This window comes from Lynx canadensis, chromosome F1, assembly GCF_007474595.2.
Source record: "Lynx canadensis isolate LIC74 chromosome F1, mLynCan4.pri.v2, whole genome shotgun sequence".
Classification (NCBI taxonomy): Eukaryota; Metazoa; Chordata; class Mammalia; order Carnivora; family Felidae; genus Lynx; species Lynx canadensis.
In genome coordinates, this window is record NC_044319.2 from 16,589,051 (window position 1) to 16,601,140 (window position 12,090).

General features: G+C 40.4%; 1 protein-coding gene across 7 annotated transcripts in view; it reads left to right on the plus strand.

Annotated features, from left to right (window-relative positions):
- RABGAP1L (RAB GTPase activating protein 1 like) overlaps positions 1–12,090 on the plus strand; it is a 774,838-nt gene that overhangs the window by 557,582 nt on the left and 205,166 nt on the right. For all 7 annotated transcript variants that reach the window (XM_030303098.1, XM_030303093.1, XM_030303096.1 and 4 more), the window contains one exon: positions 3,067–3,108. In XM_030303098.1, the coding sequence (XP_030158958.1) occupies positions 3,067–3,108 (42 nt within the window). The remainder of the gene's footprint in view (positions 1–3,066; positions 3,109–12,090) is intronic.

Sequence of the window (12,090 nt, forward strand, 5' to 3'; positions counted from 1 at the left end):
GCATTCATTAATACTATCGGATTATCATCATGAACTAAGGTAAACTGTAGGATTATTGGTTCCACTAAATGGGCCCAGACAACTATACATTTGAATAGTTTTTTTAAAAACGTATCTTGTATTTCTGTGAGATCTAATATTTTAATTCTGACACCTGTCTCTATAGGCTATTTGTCTCTAATCCCATCTACCATGCACTTTGTCCTTTAGCTGGCTACTTCTGATACCCATAAACTCTACAGTCGTATCACCAAACGAATTCAAAGTGCATATGAAATAAAAATTTGAATAAATTTTTGTGGTGTTAGAGCTGTTTTGGCTCTCTAGAGGTCTTTAACTTTTTTTAAAAAAAATGTCTAAGTTCTTGGTGTTTTTCACAGCTCAGTTATTATCCAGTAGTTTGACTTTGAGATAATAAATTGCTCTACTTGGGTCCCTTGGGAGAAGAATAAATCTCAGCAATTTTAGGATAGCTAGTATAGTTTAGTCCTCTGGTCCTCAAATAAGCACGTATTATGTATGTCATGCCAGCACAGAGTGGTAAAAATGCCCTTAAACTAGACATTAAGAGGCGGGGGATGATCGTGGGCTTCTACTAAATCCATATATAAGCTTAGGCTAGTCAAGTTCACATTCTGAAAAGTGAGAATCATAATACAGGTTGTTATGAGAATCTGTGAGATTTCACTATTCCTGCGAAAGCAAGGGTGTTGAGAATATAGCAAAGTCGGTTGAATGTGGAGTCTCCAAAGTGTACCCTGAAGGGATTTGGGAGGGAGAGGAGGGGTGGGAGACCAACTTAGGAGGAAAAAACCAGAGCATTATAAGGATTAGAGAACTGGAGACAAGAGGGGCTTACATTTTAAGCAGTGACTAGGAGAACAAGATCCAGAGACATAGTGGACTTAGTCCTACAGCAGGCTGATAAGCACTGGGGTTGTGAGAATTCACCACTGGCGAGCAGCTGTGATGTGGGGTGGAGGGGAAAGAGCAGGGCAGCAGGCTTGGCCTGTGCGTTTTGGCAACAGCGCACAGCAGTTAATGGGTGAGGGCCCAGATTTACGTATATACAATGGAATACTGCTTGGCAATGAGAAGGAATGAAATCCTGCCATTTGCAGCAACGTGGATGGAACTGGAGGGTGTTATGTTAAGTGAAATAAGTCAGGCAGAGAGAGATACCATATGTTTTCACTCACATGTGGATCTTGAGAAACTTAACAGAAGACCATGGGGTAGCGAAGGGGGAAAAAAGTTACAAACAGAGAGGGAAGGAGACAAACCATAAGAGACTCTTAAATACAGAGAACAAACTGAGGGTTGATGGGGATGGGGGAGAGGGGAAAATGGGTGATGGGCATGGAGGAGGGCACTTGTTGGGATGAGTACTGGGTGTTGTATGTAAGCCAATTTGACAATAAATTATATTAAAAAAATTTTTTAAGAGATTAAAAAACAAATTTCAATTAGGAAAGCAAATTTTGCTTCATTATAACCCAGGTTTTTTGATCTACAATAGTCTCCTCTTTTCTAATTGATAAATTGTGATCAAGTCCAGAATCATTGCTTGGTGTGATAATGAACTGTGATGATTTGCTTTTGTCTTCTGGCCTGGTTATACTTCCTGCTGCTTTTAGTTCTTAAAGAATTAACAGAGTAAACCCCAGACCTCGAACCAAATATTTCGTATTAATCATTCACCCCTTATACCATTAAATCATATTTTGGGTAGTTCACTATGAAAGTTAAGCAAATTATAATAGGGATTCACTCTAAGAATCTAGTTTTAATCCTCGCTTCTGATTTTGGAGATAGGAAAAGGATGGTTTATTAGAAGTTCTTTATGTAGGGGTACCGGGGTGGCTCAGTAGGATGAATTATCAGACTCTTGGTTCTGGCCCAGGCCATGATCTCATCATTCGTGAGGTCGAGCCCCATGACAGGCTCTGTGCTGACAGTGCAGAGCCTGCTTGGGATTCTGTCTCTCCCTCTCTCTCTGTGCATCTCTCTCTCTCGCTCTCTCTCTCTCAAATGAATAAATAAACTTTAAAAAAAAAGTTCTTTGCATAATACATCTGGTATAGTAGTTCTTTGTGTAACACATCTGGTACAATGCCATATCTAAAAGGTAGATAGACTGTATTTGTGACCAAGATGAAGGCACAAAGACAGACCCTGGACTCATGGGAGATGTCAACTCATACCTGAAAGATCTTTCTTCTCCTGTATGGTGACTTCCATGGGAGGAAATGGCATATTTCATGGCAACTTTGTTTCTGATTGTCATCTTGAGCATTTAAGATGTCCTGTATTTTTGAATTTAACATCTCAACATCACTTCAGAGCCCCTGGGCTGAGCTCAGAGCTCAGAATTCAGCTCCAGTAAGACTTCTTAACGAGGTGTTTAATTTGTTTCTTCCTAAAGAGATGTTGCTTTGGGTTTCAGGGGGGAAAAAAGAAAAGGAAGTCTAGAGGATAGCCCCTAATTACACCTCTAGTTGCACGAATACTACTTGAAAGCAAACAAGAACTAAAGCAATAAGAACAGTGGTGGAAATACAGTGAGATGCTTACAGCTCCTCCCATACAACCCGTCCCAGTTATCTGCAACATTGTTTTGTTTTGTTTTGTCTGCTGCTGGCCTTTTACCTCACCAAGATGTATATACTGGGACTTAGGAATTCCATGGAATAAGTTTAGACTTCTGCATCACTGCCATCTTGATCAAAGAACTTGACTTTCACAAGCCTTAGACCCATGCAGATAATCCAGAAATTGAAGGAAAAATAATGTATTGAATAATTTATTGAAGGATTGAAGGAAAATAATTTACTGTAAAAATAACCATTTTATGTGAATGTTAATTAAATGGCACCAAAAATGTGCAGTAAGCCTCAGAGAAGGAAAATACCTTTCAAAAAAAAAATCTCATTGTTTAATTATTATTGTATGTGAAGATAAAAGCAATTAGGGATTTTATTAGAGATGCATGGAAGTCTTGGGGAAACTTAATAAAATAGTGGTAGATGTGGCAGTATTGATTTGGACTCTTTTTTTCTATTTCAGGGTTTGAATATTATCTTTCATGTAGCCTTGGCTCTCCTAAAGGTAAGTCTGTTTTTATCTTTAAATTGGGCATAATTCAAACGTATAGCCTTTGACTCATTCTAGATTCTTGAACACAACAGAAGACTTTTGTGAGGAACTCTGATTCTCTCCTTTGTTGTTTATTTAGAGTTTGTGTCTTTGTTTTTCTTATAATCTATTTAATTTTACTATCCTAGCACTCCTTCCAGTAACATATAAAGTTGTTTTCATTCATATGAGTTGGATGATGTAAGAGAAAAATTTAAAACCTGTTTTCTGTCAAAATGATGCCAGCCTTTTTCTTAAAATATTTCTTACCATGATAACATCCCTGGAGGTACCTAAACATAGAATTGAGTTATTAGCAAGCTTTTATAATATACTGACTAAAAAAGAAACTGCTACATTTCAATTTGCACCTCTTTCTCTGAGAGCTAGAAACTTATAAGCACTTTAGAATTCAATTATAATTACCTTGTTGGATTTTATATCAACATATCCGTGCAGCTTTAACAGTGTGGTAATAGCAAGACATTTGCTGCAGAGTTGCTGAAAGTAATCCAGTCAGTCAGTTTTTGTCCTTCAGTCAGAGATGACATTCTGTTACTGAAGGCGAAAATTGCCTTATTTATTAAAAAAAAAAAAAAATGCAGACTCACCCTTTCCCCATAAAACATAGTTGTTAAAATTCCAGACCCTGGACTTGGACAGATTTGGATCTAATTTCAGCTCTGGTATACGACCTTGGGCAAAATGCTGTAAGTGCACAGACCCTGAGTTTTGAGATAATAATAGACACTAATTTATGGGATTATTGTAAGAATTAAATATGATGATATATAAAAATCCTTAATATAGTGTCTAGAACATTTTATTGCCTAATAAATGTTAGCTGTCATTATTGTGATTACAGTTATATTCACAGGGTAACTCAGAATTTGTTTCTAGCTTCCCCATCATTCTTCCAAATTTTCCAAAAGATAATGACTTGAAGTCTTCAGAGAGCCACTGGATATTTTATTTCCGTACTTAAATACCTTGACCCAAAACAAAGACGTGACATAATATGGGTCTTGTGTACGTCAAGAAGTGGGGTACTCTCCTCACCTCCTATTCTGTTAAACATCTGTTTTTTGTGAAGTTCATAAATTGTACTTTAAATTGTTCATTCAATAATGAGTTTAGATACAAACAATTCTTATACAAAAGTTATTTTGAGTTTTGAGTTTAGATATGAACAATTCTTATACTAAAGTTATTTTGGAAGTTAGGAAAATATTTGAAATTTCTTCAATAAAATAACAAAAACGGGGCACCTGCGTGGCTCAGTCAGGTAAGTGTCTGACTTCAGCTTGGGCCGTGATCTCACAGTTCATGGGTTCAAGCCCCTCGTTGGGCTGTCTGCTGTCCGCACCAAGCCCACTTTGGATCCTCTGTCTCCCTCTCTTTCTAACCCTCCGCTTGCTCACTTACTCTCTCTCTCAAAAATAAATATACATTAAAAAAATGTTTTTAATAAAATAACAAAAACATATTTGCATGTGTCTTTTAATGAAGTCATGGATCTCTACCTCTAATTTTTTTTATTTGTTTTTTGTCGTTAGGACAAATCAAAACCAAAAACTTCCTAAGAACTTTCGGTATAGGGCTGGGATAAGACTTTTAGAATGCCCAAGCAGTCAAAGTTTTATGTAATTCAGACAACAAACAATACTTAGCCGTAAAGCAAGTGTAAGGGAGTCCAACAAAGTTATGATTTGTCCTATCTTGTCTAATTTGTTTTTAAGCCTCAGATATTATATCTTTCCCAAAATGCCTTTCTTCATTATTTTGCTGACTCTTCTTTACTGGTGCTCTTAGCACACACTTACTCTGTCTTTTGGGGGTCACCCAGGATTTCCTCCAATAAGTATATTTGACCTATACTCTGTGTCAGCAGTGTATCTGCCTGGTCAGTTATTTTCCTGATTAGCAGGTTCTTTCGGTTTGATTGCATTATTTTCATTTATTTTTGTCCATGTTAACCTGATGTCACCTGTGCAGAGGACATTCTGTGGCCACAGGGCAGAAAGGTTTTTGTATCTTCTGTAACAATACGTGGATGTTCATCTAGTGTCATCTTGGAGAACTTGCCTAGTTAGAGAAGGTAAAAAGGAGAGCTTTCCCACTAGTGGCCCATATTTACATCCCTTCCTTGTATGAATCTTGGGGCTGTCTTAGAGACAGTATGTATAGGCTGAATTGAAGTGTACTAAATTGATCTGATTGCCGGGACCAGATCTTTTTCCACCTGGAAAAAGAATATCCCAAACATATATGACAGTGACTAACTTTTAGCTTCTAATCTAAGAAGCCATAGAAAATATATTTGTTTATATTAAATAAAACAAACTTAGGGACAGTTCAAAGTGCTTATGAGCGCAACATAAGTTATCCATTAGCACATTAAATATCCAGGTGTTATTTGTAAGAGAATTGTGAATTGTGTTAACCAGAGAAAACTATATAATTCTCTCCCACAGCTGATAACTGAGGGAGCCAAGACCCCAGGTTGCCTAAAGTCTTTTGGCTTAGTAATGGCAAAGCTGAATTTATAATATTTTTAAGCAGCATAATTATAGGTGAAGGTCTCTGTTGCTCAGTATGGTTTAAAGGCACCTACTTTCTGAATGGGAGCTGCTTTCTTTTGGGTTAGAAATAGTCTTCATAGAAAGGCTTTGAGCTAAAAGAATGATTCACTATAGTACATAGCATCATCAGATCATTTAGGATATTGGCAGTGTCCATTAGGTAGGTTAGATATATTCCCCAAAATTTAATTTATCATATGAAACGTTCAATAATCACAGTGTATAGTACATTGTAATAGATTAGACGTGATCAATCAGAATTAATCTTAGCCAGTTCATGTTGGCTGAGAATTTTTTATCAGAATAGGTTCTTTGCATTCAGACAATGGTTCATTTGATGTCTTATGTGTGCATATAAACATAGAGATAAAGAAAATCCATTCATGATTCCATCCCTAGAGGTAACCATAATAAAAGTTCAGTGTAAGATCTTCCTTCCATGCTTTCGTCTATGAATATGTAAGCATGCATTACCTATCTACATACATATATATGTATATGTACATACAGATTTTTTAACACGGGTTTGAGGATTACAGTTAAGATGATGGGAACTGAGAGAGGTAAATCCAGAACAATGTAAAAGGATGAACATCTGTTTTCTTTCAAAAATTGCTGATGAACAAGACTCTTTCATTTAATAATATATGATGACTATCTTCTTTGTCACTATAGACATGTAGTGGTTAAAAGCATGGATGCTGGAATCAGACTGCTTGAGTTCAGATCCCGTCTCCCACAATTTATCTAGCAGTCTTAGATAAATTACAGTTTCCCTATCCTTAAAATGGAGATAGTAGTTACATCTTTCTCATAGGATTGTTAGAGTTTAATGAGTTAGTACATGATTGGTGCCTGGAAACTTATGAGTATGACCCTGCACCCAGGTACTATTATTGTGCATAGAGCTGCCTTAGGTTTTTTGATAACTGATTAGTGTCTTATTGTGTATACCATGATTTTACTTAATCGATTTTGTATTTAATTTTTATGGATGTTTAAGTTGTTTCTAGACTTTTCCTGTTAGACACACATCCCTAAATTTCCATCTTTGAATACTTATTTAGTATGCAGTATCTTTTGGATAAACTTTGAGGAATGTAGTTACTGGGTCAGACTATTACATGTGCTGGATCACATTTGAATTTTTGATGCATATTGCAAAATTGCTTTCTACCAGCAATATGAGAGTACATTTTCTCCGTATTCTAAGTATGTGCTTTAATGGACAGCAAAAGCAAGTTGTAAAAGCAGATGAAAAAGTAATCATTATACCAATTTGTTTCACTGTAAATAAACAAACAGAGCTCTTCAGGCAGTTTTGAAGAGTCCAATGTTCTTTCATTTGGGAACATCTATTTATTTTTTTATTTTTTTAGGGAAGCCAGTTGCTGCTGGCTAAATTTTAGAAGAATGCGCCTGGCTTAGATGAGCTTTTTATATTATGTAAAAGTTCTGAAACATATCTGATGTTTTTGGCTTTTCAACCTCTTCACTATGGTCTTTTTTCCTTACCATTCTATTGAAGCTTTTTTTATGAAGTAACTAACAAAATCAGTGGACCTGTTTCCATTTTTATCTTCCTTGAATCTTCAACAGTTATCAAAACCTCATAAAGACATAACACTTCCCTTTTTCTGAAATGCTCTCCCTTGGCTTCTGTCTTTTTTTTTTTTTTTTTTTTTTTTTTTTTTTTTTTTTTTTTTTTTTAATCTCCCTCTCGCCTTCCTCTCATTTTACTTCTGCTCAGTCCTTTCTCCCCTCTAGTCATTAACTTGGAGTTCCACAGGGTTCCGGCCTCTAAGAACACACTTGGTGCTTCTTCCTTGCTGATCTTGTTCATTCCCCTGGTTTCATCTATAAATGTTCACTCTCATCTTTATATTTAGCCCAGATCCAAATATTTGGCTTGGACTTACCATTTCTGTTTGGATGTTTCAGAGGCACATCAAATCTAAAAGCCAAAACTGAACTGATATGCCCTCCCAGACCTGTGCCTCCTCCAGTAACCTTCACCTAAGTGAAGGTACTACCCAGCTGCTCAAAGCAGAAACCTGAAGTTATCCTTAATGCTCTTCTCTTCTTAATCCCCAACATCTACTGAGTCATCAACTCCTGTTGATTCTACTTCTTAAGGATTTTTAGAATCTTCCCACTTTGGTAGTTAGGCTGCCACACCCTTTAACTTGGACTGTTGTAGTGACCTCTTTCACTAAGAAATAATGAACATGCAGGGCACCTGGGTGGCTTAGTTGGTTAAGCGTCCGACTCTTGATTTCAGCTCAGGTCACGACTCATGGTGGTGAGATGGAGCTCCGCATCAGGCTCCGTGCTAAGTGTGGAGAGCCTGCTTGGGATAATCTCCCTCTCTCTGTGCCCCTCCCCCGCTCGCTTGTGCATGTGCAAAAACTAGTGGCTTTGAATGACACACTGGACCCAATGGACTTAACAGATAGATTCATAACATTCCATCCTAAAAAAGTAGAATACATTGTTTTCAGGTGCACATGGAACATTCACCAGAAGAGATCACATATTAGGTCACAAAATAGGCCTCAACAAATACAAAAAGATTGAGGCCATACCATGCATCTTTTCTTTTTATATTTCCATAACCTCATTACATGAGCGGCTGTTTTTCTCTCAACCATAGCCTCAACGAGACTGGAGACAGACTGCACAATCAAGGGAGCTAAGCAGGGTAAGATCAAGCACCCTCCCAAAATTAGGAGGATAATTCCTATGAGGGTTTTGAATCCCCCCAAGAGTTGAAAACCATCCCAAATAACTCCCCGGGGTTTTCACCTTTCCAAGTCTGGACTGGACATGAATAACCTTCCTCATTTGATCTGTGATCTCCTCTATGACTTTTCCCTCATCATCTATCTGTAGGCAGCAGTTGCTCAGGTTAAATTTTCCACAAACACCTCCCTCAGAAGCAAGCAGGTAATCTAAGGCCAAGCGATTTTGATAAATGGCATTGCGCATTTTGGTTTGTTGCTTGACTATTAAAAGCTCTGTCAGTTTCGTTGGTTATAATTTCTACAACTGCTTGCAGTCTGACTATGTGGTTTAGCATGTAAATGGGAGTGCGGTAGCCCCAGGACCCACCCTCTGCCCAGTTGGCAGGGCCATAATAATGGATTATATGCTCAGGAGGCCATTCATTATCTTTCCATTTGCCAATTTTCAAGGCATGCCACTTTTTTTGAGCCTCTCTATCTCCATATATTTGAACTCCCAGATGTTCTCCCCTTGCAAGTGGGAGTAGGAATAAAGATGGATGGATAGTCCCCAGCACTCATGACCCTGGCCAGCCTAAGGAAAGTACTGTATAGGCTGTTCTCCCACATACCCAGTATAGTCTACCTGGGGCCTGCCATTTGATGGCTGCATCAGTGTTGTCCCAGTCCTCTTGGAGATGAGAGAAGTTAAACAAGGGGCGAGGGTCTGGCTCAAGGTGACCCAGGTGACCCCCCACCCTTGGGTTTCCCAGGTGGTTGAATTATAAAACCTTTGGCCTAGGCATGTTAAGTTTCCAACAGGGATGGTGAAATTTTTTCCCCATCGGGCAAGACAGTTCTTCCCAATGACTGAGGTTTTGAGGAGCCAAACCCCGGTAGTAGAACTGGGATATTTTGTTCCATTATAAGGCTTGAGGGGATCTAATCCCTTGGCCTTCCATGGCCATTGTTCCCCCATGCTGGTTCCCCCACATACATAGCATGAAGAGATCTTTAGGGTCTGGGCTGTAGTCTCTGCCCAGACTAGAAACAAGTTCCTTGCTGGGACTGAAATGGGAGGGGACTACTTCTTATTCCCTTACAGAAGGAGTGGAAGACTTGATGGGATGTGGTCGTATGGGTGGTGTAGTGACCGTCTTGAAATATAGCACAGTCCTTGGGTCTGCCTCGCCCATAGATTCGGATGTCAATTCAGGTGCCCCATTGCCATTTGTAGTCTTCTGGGTTAATGATGGTGAAATTAACAGGGTAACAGGCTTTTGATTGACAACCTGATGTAGCAGCCCCCTTCTAAAGGAGTGCTGTTGTGACTTTTTTTTTTTCCCAAGTAGCCTATGAAACACAGCTCCAACTGGAGCATAAAAACTCAAGTATATAGGCACATAAACCGTTCTCCTCACACGTGTATTTGTTACTGAGTCAGTATTTTCATTCCCAGTCTAAGCCTCCACATGGTATATCAAGAGTCCTTGGGCTCTCCATGACAAGTGCCCGCTTTTTTCGTATGACAGAGGCTTTGGGGCCAATAGCTATAACTGCACATACATCAAACAGTATTGACACCGGACACTTGGGGTTAGTGATTTGTGTCCAGCTGATCAAGACTCCCCCCACCTCCCGAGAAGGTCAGACTTGTAACCAATCTTCATTTGGGGAGTATTGTGGGTTAAAGCAAGTGTATTGACTTCCCCGGTGGCAGATGGAATAGGTGGACTCATTGTGTATGCATGTCCCCACGGTCCTTCCCTGCCATGAGAAATGGGTATGGTACAGTAAGGTCCAGGTGACTCCTTGGCCTGACCTGGTTATGCGAATACATGGGTCACATAAGTGGGTGAAAGTGGGTGCTAACAGAAACCTCTTGCCACATTTCCAGCTGACTGGGGCAACCTCTGCCAATCCAATAGCAAAAAGTAGGGGGAAAAGTTGCAATAATAGTGAGAAACAAGTGGTGACAGTGCATCACAGTAAGAAGGCAGATATAGGAAATAAGGACAATTTATTTATTTCACTGGACCGGTGATTCCTCAAGCTTCTGTCGTGCGTAGATTGGTCAGCTTCTGGAGTGACTAATGCAGGGCAGTGGTCCCCTGCCAGAGTCTCTGGCGTTGCAGATTGCTTCTTCGTATGGTCACCTTACACTGCGTGGATGGATCAGGAATGCACTCCCAGTCCCAGGATGCCGGCTTCACTCTGCTGTGGTGAATCCAGGGACCCACCTCGGCTACTTTTACTGCAGTAGGGGTGAACAAAATGACAGTGAACAGGCCCCTCCAAAGGGGTTTGAGTGGTTGAACATTCCACTCCTTTACCCATACAGCATCTCCTGGCTCAAAGGAGTGAGCATCTGTGGTCAGACTCACAGGCCATTGCTCTTTAACCCATAGGTGTAGGGCAGTTAGAGTAGAGCCCAGAGCTCTGTTGCCTTAGGGTTAAATTGCCTATCTCATTTAAATCCCCCCTTACCTCCTTAATAATTGGTGAAGGGCACCCATAAAGGATTTCATAAGGGGAAACACCTGTTTGCTTATGGGGGCTGCATCTGATTCTAAACAAGGCTATTGGAAACACCTGGTCCCAGTGCAGGTGGGTTTCTTGGCACAGTTTACTTAATTGTAGCTGCAAGGTTCTGTTCATTTGTCCCGCCTTCCCGGAGCTCTGGGGTCGGTATGTCGAGTATAACTTCCAGGTGATCTTTAGCCCTGTTGCCACCAGCTGCATGACCTCAGCCTTGAACGCTGGCCCGTTGTCTGAACCCATAGTGATGGGGATCCCAGATTGTGGGATGATTTCCTTTAGAAGAAGTCAGGCCACTTCATGTGCCTTTTCTGTGCAAGTAGGGAAGGCTTCCACCCAGCCTGAGAAAGTATATACAAAGACCAACAGATATTTACAGCCCCAAGCCCGGGGTAGCTCAGTGAAGTCCACCATCACATTTTCAAATGGGGCTCCCCCGACACTCTGCACCCCAGGAGCAGCCTTGCGTCCCTGACATGGGTTATTCCGGGTGTGGGTTTCACACTGCTCACATACCACCGGAGCTATGCTGGAGAGTCGAGGGATGTAGAAATATCGGCCTAACATTGTTTCAGGGGCTGTGCGGCCAATAGCAGTCTCCTGATGGAACTGCTTGACAAAGGCTGGAGCCAGGGCCTCAGGAATTGTCACTCAGCCGTCTTCAGATTTCCACTGTCCACCTGGGAGGTAGTTTCCATTTTCAGTCTTAAACCAAGTACTTTCATGGTGTGAGTAATTAGGGTCCCATTCTGTCAGTGGGTTACGGAACAGTGTGGTGGTTAAGGCCGCTGATTTTGTTACTCCTTTGGAAGCTGCTAGCTTTGCCTCTTGGTCTGCCTTTCGGTTTCCCCATGCAGCCATGGTGTCTCCCCTTTGATGTCCCCGGCAATACATGACTGCCACACTTTTAGGGGCCCACAGCATCTCAGAGTTCAAGGATTTCCTCACCATATTTTATGTCCTTTTCTCCGGAGTTTATTAGACCCTCCCCTTTGTATAAGGCCCCACGTACGTGGAGGGTGGTGAAGGCATATGTAGAGTCTGTGTATATATTAACACGTATCCCTGCCGCCAGTTGCAGGGCTCGGGTTAGAGCAATTAGCTCTGCCTTT